The 18,898-nt window shown below is 44.1% G+C and overlaps 1 protein-coding gene across 4 annotated transcripts in view; it reads right to left on the bottom strand.

The window, feature by feature from the left end:
* The window catches only part of MYO1B (myosin IB), a 173,301-nt gene that overhangs the window by 103,536 nt on the left and 50,867 nt on the right, over positions 1-18,898 (bottom strand). For all 4 annotated transcript variants that reach the window (XM_058664747.1, XM_058664746.1, XM_058664748.1 and 1 more), the window contains exon 3: positions 16,331-16,446. In XM_058664747.1, coding sequence (XP_058520730.1) covers positions 16,331-16,446 — 116 coding nt within the window. The remainder of the gene's footprint in view (positions 1-16,330; positions 16,447-18,898) is intronic.

Below are 18,898 nucleotides of genomic sequence, written 5' to 3'. Positions count from 1 at the left end.
TTCTCCCTTCTCTCTCTCTCTCTCTCTCTCTCTCTCTCTCACACACACACACACACACACACACACTTGCTCTTGTTCTATATGTGTAATTCTTTCAAATAAACAACTTTCACAAAATGAAAACAGCATTAACGAAACATAATACTAGCAAAAAGTTAAGCTCATGACAAACCAAAAGCTGTCACTGTCTTTCTGAATGAGAAGAAATAACAAAAGCATGAAAAACAGTTTCACTTTTTTAGAAATATGCGTCATGATTACAACCATACTAAAAATTTTCCTTTTTTTTTTTTGGAAAATAAGAGGATTTTATAAATCACAAATTCATGTTTAAATTCAAGCAGAAGTGTGCTTTACACAGTACTCTTGGGCTGAATTATCAAGCAGCAACAAACCTACTGAAATGATTCTACAACACAGGAGAAAACCTGACGTATTTACTAGATTGTACTTCATTCTCTTCTTCCTGGGCACATGAGAAGACTACATTTACCAGCCTCCTTTGCAGCGAGGCGGGGCCCTTGTGACTGTGCTCTGCCAGTGAAAACAGCTGGACCAAGCTCTCGCTTCACCTCCACAATAATCACATATCCCAATGTTACAAATCTTACAGAAGCAATTTGGACATTGGAGTCCCCACCCCATGGAGGAGAACTGCTGAGGAAAGCCACCTGACTGCCAATCCAACTGTGCCATTCATGATAAACAAACCTTGTGGTGGTCAGCCCTGAGCTGTGAAGCACTGTCCTGAACAGGATACTAAGCATACTTCCTATACCCCGTCTAATTTCTCCAGGTAAATACCAGGCTCCCAGTACTCGGTCTCCAAAATGGGATGTGGGCATTCCCAGGGGAGCCCAAGATGAGCCACTAGAGCACAGAGATGAAACATTACCACTCTGCTTTACATTTACTTACTACTTAAAAAAAAAGAAAGTGTTCTAACGTACATAGCAAAACCAGACAATGTTTCTTGAGATTAACACAGAGAAGCAAACACACAGGATAGATTTTAGAATCACTGATCTTGAAGTATAAAGTATGCCTAATGCATAGCTCCTGCTTAAAGATGCCTGCTCTTACATAAATCTAACACTGAACCATTTGACATAAATTGTGTGGGTAACGAGCACCCAGGAGCCTTTTGGCAAGAACATTAAAATGGAGGTATTCCCTGAAAGGTGTATAGGATTTGAATATTGGAAGAAGGGTGGAATGAGTAACAGATGACCAGGCAAGGTGCTGGGATGAGAAAGGAAAGAAACAACTGGTAAGAAGCCATGTGAAGTAAGAATTAGATCATCAGCTACAAGCTTATCAGACAACTCCTCTGATCTGCACAGCCAGAACTGCTACTTCGCCTTATCTTAACTGCAATTTAATCCAAGATCAATGCCATATAGAATATAAACATCAAAGAAAACGAAGTCCTAATCACAGGAAATGGCCAAACTTTCAAGTTTTACAATTCAATTTATACCACCCAAACTATGCCTACAAGGGAGATTTATAGCATTCCCAGTCACTGATAAGAAACTGTTACAATGAAAGCCACATTATGTTATGAAAAGGAAACCCATGTTCAAAGTCTTCCATACCAGTTACTCTTTGTGTTCTGAACAATGCCCAGCATATGTTCCCACACTTCCTCCTTCCTTCTGCCTCCGTTCCAGGTAATGAGTAATCAGTTAGCAGTGACTCACCCCATCGCATAACCAAAGAGCTGCAGGTGTTCACTTTATGATTGAGGTCTTTAACATCTTGATACTTCAGGCACATTTGTTTCATCTATTTCTGTGGCCTCAAATGAGATTCTGCCATTTTTAATATCCCTGTTTTTAGCCATATTCCTATTTGCATGAACTAAATAAAATAAGCCTCTGCTACTAATATGGGTCAAGACAACTGTTCTCATATAAATACTCACGCAGCCAGTAGTAGTAGTAGCTTATGTGGTCAAATAAGAGGTAGGACATATGAGTCTAACGTGTGTTTTGAAAGCGATCAAAGCAACAGTTTAAAAATTAGCCAATTCCTAGAGGAAGAGATTTGGCATAGCCATTAACATACACCTTGAGTTGGGGGATGATTACCACCGTAGAGCTGTTTATGATCCCAGCTCCTCACATGGGAGCTACTGTTCAACTCCCAGCCGCTCCCAGCTAGCTCCCTGCTAATGCACTGAGGAAAGCAGATGGTAGCCCAAACTCCAGCCTGGCCCAGCCCCTCCCCCCAGACACTGCAGCCATCTGGCAAGCAAACCAGTAAACAGAAGTGTTTCTCTCTCTCTCATCACTCTGCATTTCAAATAAATAAATCTATTTAAAGAACCAAACAATGAAAAGATATGCTTTGGGATGCCTTCTTTCCATATTGGAGTACCTGGTTTCAAGTTTCAAGAGAACACACCTACTTGGGAGTAGCAGGTGACAGCTTGGGAAGGTGAAACTCTTTAGCCATGTGGAAGGCCTGAAATGAGCTCCACAGACACTGAGTGAACCAGCAGATTGAAGCAATCTCACTCAATGTGTGAATCTTTTCTGTTTTTGCCCTTCAAACAAATACTTTTTTAAAAGATTTATTTATTTTTATTACAAAGTCAGATATACAGAGAGGAGAGACAGAGAGGAAGATCTTCCGTCCGACGATTCACTCCCCAAGTGACTGCTATGGCCGGTGCTGCGCCGATCCGAAGCCGGACCTGGAACCTCTTCCAGGTCTCCCACGTGGGTGCAGGGTCCCAAATCTTTGGGCTGTCCTCAACTGCTTTCCCAGGCCACAAGCAGGGAGCAGGATGGGAAGTGGAGCTGCTGGGATTAGAACCGGCACCCATATGGGATCCCGGCACATTCAGGGCGAGGACTTTAGGTGCTAGGCCACGCTGCCAGGCCCTACTTTTTTTTTCAAAGACAAACCTAGCTCCAGCACTCCTGACTCAACTTCCTATGAATGTACATCCTGGGAGGCAGGAGAGGATGGTTCAAGTTCTTGGGTCCCTGCCATCCACCTCGGGGATCTGGGTGGCCTGGCTTCAGCCAACTCCTGGCTTCAGTCCTGAGCTACTGTGGCTATATGGAGATAGATCCAGCAGATGGAAGGTCTATCTGGCTCTGTCTGTCCACCCCTAGCCCCTGCATTTGTCAAAGTGTGTGGTTCCCCGTCTGAGACACATAAATAAAAACAATCCTCTTTAGAATAATTAGCAATTACGAAGAAACACTGGAGCTCTTTTCTTTTCCATAAAAATACAGAAGATGAAATGGGACTGGCCTTCCCTGCTCCTGAGCAGGTAACTGCCAATCCTGAGCAGGAAACCAGAGATCATACCTACACATGCTTCCCAAAGGAGTGGCCCAAGGTGAACAGCACCCAAATCCTCCTTACCTGCTGGTGTTTCTCATTTTTGCTATTCAGGTGGGATCAAGGGAAATACTAGAAAATATATTCTATTTTATTCCTCTCTTGATGAAGACTTGTGGAATCAAGCTGCATCATCTCTCAAGCTTAGGGTATTCCTACTGTTTTGGAGGATATTCTTTACACTGCTCGAGCAGACCACCCATGTATTTGGACACCGAACACGGACATCCAAATGAGAAGACTTCCCGTGATAAGGACTGTACATCCTCAGCCAATGACAGGAAAATCTGAAGTTAGTACAGTCCATATTAAATGGTCCCCCAATGAATAACATTGATCCATCACCAATAGCAACTACAGTTTTGCCATAACAGATGCATTAACATCTTTTTACATTTATAAATCATTTAAACATTCACAACTCATTCATTAAAACATTGTATTTATACACATACATCTAGACATGTTTAACAAGTCTGAAAATTTTTTCCAGTTGGCACTGGAAACTCAAGATGCCAATTTTTTCAAACACATCAGGTTGTAATTTTAAGTAATACCCTCATCCCAAACTCTTCCTGTTCCCCTGGAATAACTTCATAATCCTTCTGTCTTTGCAGTGATTCAAGCAGACTGGTATTTGAACACTTTATTAAAATGAAAAAGTGGTTCTACATGTAACTACCACCTCTAATCAAATACTTTCCCCTTTCCTAAGACCCGGGCTCCCCAGCCATAGCAAAAATTCATTTTTGCCTTGTCATCCAGGCAGCTAGCTAGGGCATCACATGGCACCCAATTCAAGAATTTCTTCTTTAGGATGCAACACAGATGGCACCTTAGGACCTCTGGGATTCCAACTTGTCCTTTGTGTCCATAGATATATTTATGTGGTAAAAAAGGACCTGCCAATGTGGCAGTCTCACCAGCTAGACTCAAAGGTAAATGAAGATACAGACAATGTCCCCTACACATTCCCTTATTCATCCCCAGGTTTGGAAGCAGTCGCTGTCCTGTGCCAGGAAGTGATCTGGTTTCCGTGGCAATGTGGATGTGCGCCACAAACAAAGGCCCTGCTCTTACAGAATGCCATTCTTGTTCCGGAAACAAATAGCTCACACAATCAAATGGAAGGTAGTAACAAATGCTACTAAGAGAAACAAAATAGTGGGGGCTGGGGAGGGATGACCAATATGGGTGGAGACGAAAGTTAAATAATTTTTATTTGGAAAGCACACAGACAGACCTTCCATCTGCTGCTACACACTCCAAACGCAAGGGATAGCTGGGGCTGGGCCAGGCCCAAGGCATCAGTCTCAAAGGGGTATCAGGGACCCAAGCAGTTGAACCATCACTGTTGCCTCCTGGGGTGCGCATTAGCAGGAAGCCGTGTCATAAACAGAGTCGCAATTGGTATTTTAGGTAGTACAGATTTCTCTGACAATGGAACATTTCCTGCCTGGAGAGAATAAGTCATCCCTACGTGGACAGGGCAGGATACTGAGAGTCTGTGACACCTTCAAGGAGTACAAAGAGGCAGTGGGACTGGAGCAAGAGAATCAGAAGTAAGAGATGCAGTTGGGGAAGCCCAGATCAGATGGAGCCTCATGGGCCATACAGGAGCAGCAAAGTCAAACAACACCATGGGTACCTGTTTTAGTTGGGGAGTGAACGGAGGGACAGTAAGCAACAGGCACTGGAAAGAAGCCAGCTATGACGCTTTGGCAATAATCTAAGAAAGTGCACACAGGCCTGTGGAGCTCATGGTGAGAGAGGTGATGAGGGGTGGTCTATGTTTATCCCCTGCAAGGCAGCAGCCAAAGAAAAAAGAGCTGTGGGTAGTGAACTCTCTAAGACTGGCCCTGCCTGACCCTGGAGGGAACGGGGAGGGCGATGGACAATTCAAAGTCAGGTTTAAAGCATGCTGGGGTTGGGAATGGCTCGTAAGTCCCCAAGGGGATGCCAGGAGTTGAATGTAGCTGGGTCCCCTGTAGTTCGGGGCAGAGGTCAGCTGCAGATCTAAACCTGGCGGGCATTACCTGCACACAGAGGAAATCAACGTCCCCCACTAAGTTGCACTTGTAGTGCAGAAAAAAAGAAAAGGCTGCGGAGCAGAGGTAGGAGGAAGCAGGTGTGTGTGTAATGCAGCAGGCAGGGCAGCCAGAGCAGGAAAGTGAAAGGCAAAGTCAAAGACAGCCCCAGGAGGCAGCTGGGCCCCTCCACAAATGTTACCTACAAGGAGAAGGAGGAAGATTCAGAACAGATCATCGGTTTCAATACCAGAGAAGTCATGGATGATCACCAACAGTCTGAGTGGAGAGAGAAGGGACAGCCAGTGTCGGGGGAGCTCATCAAGGAAGAAAGAACATTCTGGAACCACAGCAGACAGAGGGTTTTGAAAGTTTTGTAATAAAGGGAAACAAATGGTAGGATGGCTAGAAGATACGGGTTGAGTTTTACACCACTCATGTTGATGGGAAGAGAAGTCTCACAGAAGGAAAGACAAGGCAACAGAGGGAAGCCCTGAATGGGGGGATCCTGGGCATGTGGGCACAGCTGGCCTGAGATACGAGCTGGATGCCAAGTCCCCACAACACCTGAATCCTTCCAGAACTGCTGAGCTGCCCTGGGACACCTGCTGGCAAAGGCAGCGCATGAATTCAAAATCCAGGATGCCACCCAGAAAGCAATGTTTGAACCTGGCCTCAGGATGCTAATTATCAAATCCTCCAGCACCTATGTTCCCAGCTGCATAGGCACCATGTCTGACTACACCCACACCTGTGGTATACAAAGGATGCTGGGACTTTGTCTCAGGTTCCTGGCACAGGGCTGCTTAAAGCTTTAGAACTTTGAGTAGCAAAAAGTTATGCTAATGAGCTGACTTAAGGTGGATACTGCAAAGTTTCACCAGGAAGCACACACCTGTGGTTACAGAGTAAGAATTCAGCCTGACCTGCAAGGTTGTAAAGTTTGAAACAGAGAACCAGGGAAAGGAGTTCCCACATTGCTGATGGCACGGATGTGCTGGGAAGACAGCACTTCGGGGATGGCATGGAAACTCAGCCAAATGGGCCCAGTGCCTTTATTACTGCATCAGTGGTTTTCCGAGTCCCTCATATCATTCTGGCACATTTACTATCCTGAGAAGGTGGTGTTATGGAAACTGCCAAATGTGAGGTTCTCCAATAGAAGCACAAATAGCCAGAGGACTCCTGCGTGGATGGGGTTTGAAGCAGAGCTATCTTGTGGAATGAGCCTGTGACCTGCGGGATCTGCGTGAATTTTGTGTCATGAGTGCCAGACTGAATCGAATTTCTGGACATGCAGTTAGTGCTAGAGAATTGGTTTTAGAGAAACACACATGGAGTCAGAAAAGACATTAGAAAACACAACATCTACTGTTAAATCATGGGAGAATAAAACAAACAAGATAAGGGACCATCAGCATACATGAGAGAGTGGTCGGTGGGTGGAGCCAGGGTACTGTGGCACAGCTGGTGAAGTCACTCTGCATTCCATATTGGGAGGGTCTGGGATTGAGTGTCACCTCTGCTTCTGCTGCAGCTTCCTACTAATAACCTTGGGAGGAAGGAGATAACAATTCAAGTTCTTGGGTTACTACTACCCATGTAAGAGACCTGGATGGAGTTTCTATCTTTAGCCCAGCCCCATCCTGGAATTCTGGGCATTTAGGGAATGCAGAAAACATGGGTAAGGGTAGGAGCACAGAAAACTGATCTATTTGCTTTGAAACCTCAAAATTCCGATCAAGGAAACACAGAGCCAATGATTTAAGTCATTGACAAACTGCTGAAATAATGAACTTAGAAGTGAAACAGCTACATGGTAGGCTTACGCACACATTGAAGAGGGATTCCAGTTTTGCTCCCAAAAACCAAATTGTCAAACAGTACATGCAGGTGGCTGAGCCTGCACTGAGGGTCCAACATTGGGACTGAAGCCAAGACGCCCAGTCTTCCCCAGGGTGACAGAAGGCATGTCACCTCACTCTGGCAACTAGGGAACAGGGACATGCAAGCCAGGGAGAAAGATTCCCAGCCCAGGCGAGTCTCCCGGACTTCCAGGAGGCACACACCAGCAGGGACTCGTACTGTTTAGCTGCACTGCCTCCTGTAGATGTCACGAGAGGCTTGGCCTTCTGAACCAGGACTCTCTCCCAGCCAGGAAGTCAAGCCTGGCCTCTGATTGGCCTACCTCCGCCTCACTCACTGCATCTACAGCTTTGATCTGACATATCCCCCACAACCCACTGAGCTTCTGTCCTCGTCCTCTCCACGTTGGATTACTGTAAAAGCTCAAGAAGTCCTTCAACTTCACTCTGCACATCCAGAAAGGTCGCAATCATAGACTGACCTTGCTCGTTTAGAAAGGCAAGTCCGAAGCATATGAGCTCTCTGCAGCCCAGATCTGGCTTGCTCCTCTGCCTCATCCCCTCTCCCCAACTTGCAGCTGAAGTCCCAGCCTTAGGAAACATGGGGATTTTGATCACTGACAGATCACTTGGTTATTCTTTCTCCATCTATGCTTCAGGCCCCTGCTTCTACTGTCCCTGGGGGCTAGAACATTTCTTTCCTGCCACAGTGCACGACTGCTCCCTTATCACTTGAGGACAATATTCAAACACCACCATCTTCATAGGGTGTTCCCAGTTATGCCATGTAGGACAATAAACCAGCCTTATTACTCACTTTATTCACTTCACCGGCCATGATTTTTGCCTATTCTGTTCTCAGTGCCTGCACTAATACCCAGCATGCCCTAAGCACTCATACAACATATGCTGAATACTTCAGTCAACCCTGGGGCTGGAAAATTCTTTCCATTTCCTGTCCTTTCGGCAAACTCATCACTCAAAAGCCCCACCGGCCTCCCTGCAGGCTACTCACAAAGAGCCAACTGCCGACCATCCCACCGACTATCCACACTCAGGCACTCTGTGAGCATTAGGGGCATAAGTAACAATCCAATTAATACAACAGGAAGAAGCTGGCCTGTCCAGGGAAAAAACTGGGAACATTTTCCTGCCTTTTCATGACAATTCTCTCCTTTCCATGGTTATTGGCTGGTTGGTCTGTCTCCTGCAAAGGCCATGAATCCTGAATCCTTAAGCACAAAGTCATCTTCACAGCCTGAGCACCTCCCACATGTTGTAGATGCTTAATCATGCTGATGGGATGAATGAGGAATTACGCTTGCGCATCAGGAACACACAGACAACAACAAGACTCGCTTCCTGGGGCTGGCCAAGGGAGCCCGCTCCCCTTTCCCCGTGTTTCCTGTGGCAGCCCTAAACCTCGCCCTGGGTGTCCCCAGTCAAAGTGTGACCCCACACACATTAGAAGGAAATTGCTTTGACTACTTCTGCCTTTGTTGATTCCCCAACCTGGGTCAGAACCGGTGTCTGTCTTGCCCCAGTTCACACTGCCCCTTAGCTCCCTTCTCCCTACCTGCACACATCCTCTCCCTCAGACACGGCTCCCACATGCGTAGAATGGAGCACTAGCGGAGTCCTGCTCGAGGCTAACGGATCCTTTCTAGGCTCAGACATGGTGCCATCCATAGACCCAGCCTCAGGAAATTCAAGTTCACAGTGGACCATCACATCACCCATGGCCATTGCACGGCTCTTAAGACATGAGGCTAAGTTAAGAGTGTTCCTAATCTTGGGTTACCTAGAATCAAATATCCCCAAGACCAAAAGTCAACTTGGTGACTGCCCTGTGCTTACTGTGACCCATGACATCAGGCATAAAAGGAAAAGCACAGTTTTAGCTACTTTCAAGAGGACATCATGACACACAAGATATCAATGCAAGGAATGCAAACTGGAGGGTAAGATGGAGCTCTGATTTCCTAATAGATGGGAGGACTAAGCAGATGCCAAGCTTTAGGGGGTACACTCTGTCAGCTACTGACTCAAACTGCCATCAACAACGCGGATGCAATGTGCTTTATAAGAGCACCATGTAAAATAAGCTACCTGTTTCATAACAGCTTCCCTCCCTCTGCTCTTGTCGTCTTCCCTCCTGACCGAGGGTGTGAGCCATCTTGGTTTCCCAATACTTAAGTTGGAACTTTGCCTCCATCACAACGAAAAGAATTTTACTTGGTTTGTTGTTCACTGCTGAATCCCAGAGCCTAAAAGAGTGCCAGGCATATGGTGAACTCTCAGTAAATATTTGCTCAGTAAATGAATAACTTAATAACTTCTCTAAAGCAATCAGCAGGAACAATGTTGGATGAAGCAGCAGAAATCTCTGTTAGTGGTGTTTGAGAAGGTAGTACATAAGTTTAAAGGCTTAACTATTCCACAGTTTAAATGAGAAATGATACAATGGCCTACATTACATCTACAAATTCTTTGAGAAAACATTTTCACATCTAGTGATATGAGCAATTTCAAGGATTCAGTTGCCATAAAAGCTATTAGCATAACTACTTTTTTTTTTAATTTGAGAGGCAGAGAAGGAGGGACAAAGAACTCCCACCTGCTGGTTCACTCCTCAAGCGTCACCAATGACAGAAGCTGGGAACTGAGGCCAAGGGTTGCAGGAACCAAATTACTCAAGCCATCACTGCTGTGTACCTCCACCTGCATTAAACGCTGCAATTGGGACCCAGAGCCAAGAGTCAAACCCAGGAAAGCCAACGCGGGACACAGACACTTAAGGCAACACACCTTTAATAATAATTTTTTTAAATTATTTTACTTGAAAGGCAGAATTACAGAGAAAGAGACTCTTCCATCTGCTGATTCATTCCCCAAACGGCTGCAACAAAACATCTTAACCACCAGAATACTGGCCCCACAATATTCATAGAATTGCAACTCAGCTGTACAGAAATAAATAAATAAAGCATGGGCCAGGTAAAGCAGGCACTATCTAGGTGTTGTGCTACGCGTCCTTAAACTGAACTTGGCACACTCCACCATAATATGTGTACATTTGAGATACGCTTACAAGTGTTCTTAGAACAATTATCTAGTTCACCTTGAGAGGAATCCAATAACAGGACTAGCAAGTACCTGAAATACGCAAGCATCCCAGAAATACCATTCTACTGGCAATAGCTGGTAGCCCTGCAGTTTGACACCAACTTAGCGGTCAAAGGTTCCACAGGGACTGAGGGCTCATGTCAGGGCAGCTGACATTACCACCATCTAAAATCTTCCCCCTAGTTATTTTCTCATTTTCTGGTATGAACTAATCACAAACTTTTCAAGGGCTTAAGCTTTTTTTTTTTTAATTTAAATGTTTTACTAGATTTCATTTTACAAGAATGGAGGGCAGGGGCAGTGGTGTGGCATAATGAGACAAGCCACTATTTATGGTGCTGAAACCCATATGGGCACCAGTTCAATTTTTTTAAGATTTATTTATTTATTTTTATTGACAGAGAGGAAGATTTTCCATCTGCTGATTCACTCCCCAAGTGATCCCAGTGTCTGGGCTAAACTGATCCAAAGCCAGGAATCAGGAACTTCTTCTGGGTCTCCCACGTGGATGCAGGATCCCAAAGCTTTGGGCCATCCTCAACTGCTTTCCCAGGCCACAAGCAGGAAGCTGGATGGGAAGTGGGGCTGCTGGGACACGACCCATATGGGATCCATATGCGATCCCACTGCGTGCTTGCAAGGTGAGAACTTTAGCCACTAGACTACCACGCTGGGCCCTACATCTATTCTTCAGAGGTATTTTTCTATAGGTCTCTAAAATAACTTCTCTGGTTAGGGAATCAAAGTATGGCAGGTCTCACAGAATCACTTTGGAAGAGTTCTTTCCCTTTCGATTGTTCTGACTACTTAAAGAAGAATTTGGAGTAGCTATTCTTTGGTAGTTTGGTATAACTCAGCAGTGAAGTCATCAATCCTGAGCTTTTCTTTCTTGGGATACTCTTTGTTATTGATTCAAACTCAGCCTTGATTATTGGTCTACTCAGGTTTTCTCTGTCTTTTTGCCTCAATTTGGGTAAATTAGTTGTGTTCACAGGATAAATGTTTAAAGATTTTACACATTGTAGGCATATAGCTATTTCTGATCATTCCTGCTGCTCTACAACTGATTCAGCTATCTGTTCATGGAGTAGGGAAACAGTAGAGGGTGGCCCAAGTACTTGGGACCTGGCACCCACATGGAATACCCAAATGAAGCTCTTGGATCCTCACTTCAGCCTGGTCCAGCCCTGTCCATAGGTGTCATTTGGAAACTGAACCAACAGATGGAGATCTCTCTTCCTCTGTCTTTCCCACTGTTTCTCTACAGCTTCACCTCTCAGATAAATAAACTTAAATAGGGGGGTGGAGGTGTGTGATCGCTCAGTGGCTAAATCATCACCTTGCATGCACCGGCATTAATTTGTGTTCCAGCACATGCTCCAGTTGCTCCACTTCACATCCAGCTACCTGTTTATGGCCTGGGAAAGCAGGGGAGGATGGACCAAAGCCTTGGGACCCCGCACCCACAAGGAGACCCAGAGGAACCTTCTGGCTTCTGATCAGCTCAGCTCTAGCCATTGTGGTCACTTAGGGAGTAAACCAGCAGACAAAAGATCTTTCGATCTCTCCTACTCTCCATAAATCTGATCTACCTTTCCAATAAAAATAAATAAATCTTAAAAAAAAAAAAAAAAGGAAAAAATGCTGCTTGTTTCAAATTGGGTTTGCAATCCCTACAACAGTACCCTGCCATACTGTAGTCTAAGTTAAGCAAGACACATTTCAGAACACTACTGGGTTATAACCACCAGGAAGCACTGGTGGCAGGTGTCACAATATTGCCTCCTAATGCCAAATTCCCCTCCAATATGCACATAGAGAGCAGAAATGAAACCAAAAGCCTGATGTAATGGCTCAATTGGCTGAATCCTTGTCTTGTAAGAGCTAGGATTCCATATGCGCACCAGTTCATGTCCTGGCAGCCCCACTTCCCATCCAGCTCCCCTGCTTGTGGCCTGGGAAAGCAGTAGAGGACAGCCCAAAGCCTTGAGACCCTGCACCTGCGTGGGAGACCCAGAAGAAGCTCCTGGCTCAGCTACAGCCATTGCAGCCACTTGGGGAGTGAATCAGCAGACACTTTCCTCTCTGTGAATTTGTCTTTCCAATAAAAATAAATAAATCTTTAAAAAATAAATAGATAAAGGAAATGGAACCAAAGTGGTTACAGTAGAAAAACAGCATAAAAACAGCATTTTCATCTTCCAATAGTAAAACGGTTCTCATTGTACAGATTTTTGAATATTCCATCAAAAAAGTTTGCATTTCACTGAACCATTACCAGATGTGAGATAATGCAGATGAAATGTAATCAAGAATGCACTAAGGCCTCTGCTGCCCTGCCGTCACGGAGTCCTGAAAGAGGGCAGCACAGGCCGAGACGTGCAGAGTTCAGTCCCTCCTCTGCAGCATTCTACCTCCTTTATGAGGATGGTGTGAAACACTGTCAACCATAATATGAAGTGGCAGAAGGACAACAGCAGAGTTCAGGCTAGGAGAGGAACGCTTTACACTGTGCTGTGGAGTGTTTTCAACACTAAGCCAAAGAGGCCCAAGTACTAGGAAGACCAGGAAGGTTTCTGGAAAAGGAAGTTAACATACCCTAGTTTGAGGAGGATCTATCTATAGTCTTGGTTCTGGCTCTTGTGTTTCCTGTTAACGCAGACCCACATGCCACATATCCATGATAATCACTACTGGAGCTATCACCATCAATAGCAGCAGATATCCTATACTACAGAGCTATAGCAAGTTCCATGATAAGAACTTCACTGATATTTATCCCTCACAAATATTCCATATGTTGTGATTACTTTTCCAATGAACAGAGAAAAATACTTCTAAGTTGAAGTTTCTTCAAGATTACAGAATATATAAAGGGAAGAGCTGGAACTTGTGGCCCATTCCTGTTCAACTGCTTCTACTGAACCCACACTGTAATCTACAGTGTTGTGACATGGTGGGCTAAGCCACTTTTTGTAAGCCAGTATTTCATACTGGCGTGCTAGCTCAACTCCTAGCTGCTCTGCTTCTGATCCAAATTCCTGCTAAAGTACCTGGGAGGCAGAAGATGATGGCTCAAATGTTTGGGTCCCTGTTGGTTACATGAGACACCAAGACGGAGTTCCTGGCTCCTATCTGAGTCTGACCTTGACCTGGAGGTTGTAGCCATGTGGAGAGTGAACCAGCGGGTGGAAGATTCTCATTCACTCATTCATATTCTCTTTCTCTGCCCCTGACCTCCACCTCTTTCTATCACTCTGTCTTTCAAATAATTAAGTAAATCTTAACACACATACACACACACACACACACACACACACACACACACACACACACACCCCTCATCGTAAGCCAGGCCGATATCAGCCATATAACCCAAAAACTGTTAAATTCTAACAGTGATAAGTGCAACAGATGTGAAGGGTAAACAGGGCGGCTTTGGGGAATAAATAGGGACCAGCATCCCTGGCAGCAGATGCAGAATACACAAAGAAGTTGCGTCAGGCAGCAGTGTGGGGAGTGAGGAGGGAAGGGGCAAGCAAGAGAGGGAGGAGTTGTCCTACGAACCAGGCCAACTCACACAGCAGGCACATCACTCATGTTTTAGACCTTGTGTTGATCCTAATAAGCATAACTGGGTATTTATTTCATTTTATTGCTGGAGATGCATGAGATGAACCAGGGCAGTGGTGTCACGCTGTCTCCCACAGGGATCTTTTAGGGACAGGTATTAGAAAGAGATTCCAAAGTATGAGCTTCCATGTTGGAGAACAGACCCCTAACGAGCGTTTTCATCTGCCCCCAGTGGATAGGCCACAGGTCCAAGCACCACACTCTGAGAACAGCATCACAGCCTCAAGTTAAACAGAAACACTCAGGCATCGGATGCATATTTCACTGCAGGGACTGAAGCACTTTTTAAAGCCAATTTCAAATTTTATTTTTCTCAAGGTAAAAAGAAATTAGGTCACTTGCAGATTTTACTTCTGTGAGACACTGAATAACCTGAATCCATTTGGGAAACTGTAGCGTTCAGTTGTTCACTACCATTTTCAAAATGAATTTAAATCTTAAGTGTCTAACAGTATAAAAATGTCATCTGTGTTCCATTACTAGGAGAAACTAAAATAGACACCTAGAGAATGCTAGAAATGTTCTTTAGTTACTAGATAATATTTTTATCATAGTTAATAGACCTGATCTTTATTTCTACAGAGAAATTCCTTTTGTGCTAAGACCCAACTAAGACTTCCTGTATTTCCTTCATTTTGCTTTGGGATTTCCCAGCCTCTGCACTCTTGACACTGTGAACAGATGATTCTTTACTGTGGGGACTGTCATGTGCATTGTAGCTATTTAGTCACACCCACAGCTTCTACTTCTTAGTAGCACAATCCTACCCCCAGCTGTAACATAGCTTCAACTATTGTCCCATGCCCCTTAAGTGACAAAATTGTCCTCCTTAAAGAAATGCTTTTCCCATGAATGTTCTGAAGTGTCCAGAAGTAAGCACAAGTCGACAGTTCAAGCCTTCTCAAATATTGTCCCTATCCCCACCATCTCTCCACCAACTAATCTGCATCCTTTCTAACATCAAGGCTGTTTCCTGAACATTTCACCATTGATGTTTACCTGTACATGTTTATAAGCAATTCATAGCAGCACAGGATTGTTTCATCAATATATCATCCTCTGTCAGGGGAGGGGAGTAACAAGCTACCGCCAAAAATAATCACAGTGGTGGCAATGACAACACTGAAGTCTTGGAGAGAGCTTGGCATTACTGAAGGCCAGCCCCAGCCCAGTGTTCAGCAAAGGTTGACAAATATGCTAAATCTGCAACCAGCAGTTAATCATGTGAAAAGGATAACGTGTGTCCACCACTGCCCTCCACAAGACATTATGACCACTTGTCACAACTCACAACATGAGAACATGCATTCTGGTGAATTCCTCAGCCCCCAGGGTGCAGGCAGAAAATGGTCCAAGTTTCTAGCAGACACATCTGAGGCGCCTAACTCATTTCACAGCTGGACCCAGCTGGGCAGTTTTCTTTCGTTCTTTAAACTCAATAGTAGACACATCAAAATATGGAACAGACTTCTCTTGGGAAGCAGTAACTTTAACAAGATTTCAGAGACAAAGTTTGTTATTTACGATAAGTTTTAGTCATCATTTGTCTTTCATTCATCTCTATTTGGGGAACAGGTCTAGCATCTAACAACTCAGGTCTGTCATTGACCCAGCAGTCCAAGAAAAGGGTGCCAGGTAGTGTAATTTTTCAGTCATTCAGATGAGAAAACAAACTTATGGTATACATCAGCGGTCTCATTCAGCATCCCTTAATCACATCAGCAAAGACCTCAACTTGAACAAGCAGACAAAAGGCCTCTAGGCACTGTATAGGAATTATTTGTACTAGCAAATGACCTTCAGAAAAAAGGAAAACAGGTGACTGACTTCAGGGAAGGTGAAACATCTGGTCTATCACATACATCTGGCAAATAAGGTCTACAAAGATAACCTGAAGGAATCAATTCAGCTTTTTACCCAATCACCAGGATGTAGCCAAACACTTGTGTTCTTTCCCATCTCAACGAAACTACTATGGAAATATTGCTGGGTTCTTTATATTAATCCACAATACACATTCCTGCTTCACTTGTAAAAATAATAGGCAGCAGCTGCTACTTATATGGAATTTTTAACTGAAAATACTTTACATAGTGAATGTAAATATATCAGAACTTGAATCTGGCATCCAATGAAGCACTCTGTTGTTTCTTAAAAACTTAAGGCGTAACAAGTCACCACCACATTCCTTTATCAGATTTTAAAAAAGAAATACTGACAAAAACAGTTTCCTGACATTCAGGAAGACAGCTGCACACATCTGTCAACTACACAACTCCACAGTGAAAAAGAAACGTCATGTTTGAATGCCGCACTTACATGTGAGGGCTCAGCTCATAGAAATTTCTATTCCTGTATTCTTCCACTTTCTCTGGTGAATAGATGGGCAATGACCGGTACGGGTTAACAGATATAACCACACTTCCAATGTAAGTCTGTAAAAACAAGAACACAATACACCCATCAGTATACAAAATGTACTCCCAGCTCTCAGCCTTGCTGTCACATGGCTCCATTTCTTTTAAAAACATCAGTTCTACTGATTTACCCTTCAAGTGATATTTTCTGTATCTCTGAAGGCAGGTGCTCAATCACACTTACTCATTTTGTTGATAAATCGAACGGACAGATTGAAACAGTTACAATTTCCACAGGCCTGGCCTGATGGCTCAATGGCTTAATTCTCACATGGCAAGCACCATGATCCCATAAAGGTGCTGGTTCATGTCCCAGCTGCTCCACTTCCCATCCAATTCCTTGCTTGTGGTCTAGGAAAACAGTGGAGAATGGCCCAAAGCCTTGGGACCCACATAGGAGACCTGAAAGAAACTCCTAGCTGCTGGCTCTGGATTGGCTCCAATCTGACCACTCGGGATTTGGAGGGAGTGAACCAGTGGATGGAAGATCTTTCTGTCTCTCCTTCTCTCCATAAGTCTGAACTGCCTTCCAGTAAAAATAAATATTTAAAAAAAAATTTTTTTTTTCAAAAGAAATCTCTAGATTGGTTTGAAACCTCTTGATTAGTTTATGGTTCTAAGAGCTCTCCAAAGCTGTCACTGCTAAAAATGTCATTTCCAACTCCTGCTGATACAAGACCACATCTCTGCCTAACACTTACTGGTACTTCCTTCTCTCATTCAAAAGAAAAAGGCAAAGTTACAAAGAGAAGGAGAGAGAGGAATCTTCCACCTGCTGCTTCACTCTCCAAGTGCTCACAACAGCCAGAACTGAGCCAATCCAATGCCAGGAGCCAGGAGCCTCCTCCAGGTCTCCTATGTGGATGCAGGGTCCCAAGGCTTTGGACCATTCTATTCTGCTTTCCCAAGCCATAAGCAGGGAGCTGGATGGGAAGTAGAGCAGCTGGGACACAAAAGTCGGGACCTGCACGCAGAGAATTAGTCTACTATACCACTGCACAAAGAAAAAAAATCTTCCCTCTTGCCCACCCCACAACACCTACATGCTAAAACCTTCACAGGAGCTTGAACCTCCCACAGCTCCTGAGTCTCTGCCAAGGGTTCAGACCACAAACAATTCACTATCAGAGCCACAGTCATCCTCTGGGTATTCAAGTAACAATTTCCTATTATAGTCAATGTCTTATAAATATGAGAACTTAAATGTACTTGAGGAAAGTACATTTCATATCAGACTTATATTTCAAGTAAAATTCTAAATGTATGTTCTCGGGGGTCAATGTTTTATTTTCCCAGACACTAGCCCTCTCTCCCTCTGAGAACACTATTACCACGCCTTCCACTTAAGCCTGGCAGCATGCATGAGCAGCGTTGGTTTAGTTCGTTCTGTGCCATGCCTCCCAATGCCACAACAAACGCCAGAACTGTAAGTCATTGTGGCAGCTCCACTACTTGTCCCTTCAGTTGCAACATCAAAGAGAGAAAGGGGAAAAGAGATGCCAACAAAACTAAGTGATAAAAAGAAATTTCAAGAACAAAAGGTATAAAAGCAAAGAACCTTTCCAAAGTAGTCCCCACCTTTCCAAAGTCATCTAACAAAGAGAGCACTTCTAGAACAAGTTTTTCCACCGCTGCCACAATGGAGCTTCAAGGAGACTGCCAGATCTTTCTAGAAAATGAAATCAAATAGAAAACCAAGAAAAAGTAGGAAAATTCCATTTTTTATACTACTCACATTGGTTGCCATTATACAAGACTTTGTCCCCATGCGGAAAACAAAACAGGTGATTTCATATGCATGTTGAGTCTATAAGAACCTAATCTTATCACAAGTGGACCAGCCGGCTGGTGTGTGAGAAACTTGGCTCCCACGATTTCAGCACTTACGACTGATCTTCACTCAGAATACTAATTGGAACAACACACTTAATATGGCCTGACACAAGAAGACTCTAATTTCTCTCATTTAAGCCAAATTTTCTCAAGAAAGCTTCCTCGTCATTCTCACTTTGCATCTCACTTTGGCAGGCAGATGAAGATGAATGAATAGAATATTTGTTTCAATGGTTTCTAACTAAAACATTGGAATTAATTACATATCTAAAAACATTGGTTCCTTTGATATCTGTTAAACGCCTTCTTCAGGTAGACAGTGACTAAATCCTTCTCCCTTGTTAGGTAATTTCTTGAATGCAATAACCTAAAAACATGCAGATATGCCATCTGCAGAAAAACTCGTTACCGGGATGCTCTTTCAAACCAGATTTCACAATGGCTACACAGCAGATAAAGCCTGCCTCCGGCATTCTCACCGACCGAAAAATAACCGCTGTACCACAGCAGAAGCCACACCAAAAAGCTGCAAGTTTTTTTAGTTGTGACTTGTTTACATGCTGAATTACGTGTGCTTTCCCTCCCAGCAGTCTCGTTAACACCTAGAACACTAACTGGCACACTGACGTCCGGTAAG

The sequence above is a fragment of the Ochotona princeps genome, chromosome 5 (assembly GCF_030435755.1).
Source record: "Ochotona princeps isolate mOchPri1 chromosome 5, mOchPri1.hap1, whole genome shotgun sequence".
NCBI classification, from domain to species: Eukaryota; Metazoa; Chordata; class Mammalia; order Lagomorpha; family Ochotonidae; genus Ochotona; species Ochotona princeps.
The sequence above is the reverse complement of the archived record's forward strand: the minus strand, read 5'-3'. Positions and strand labels throughout refer to the sequence as shown.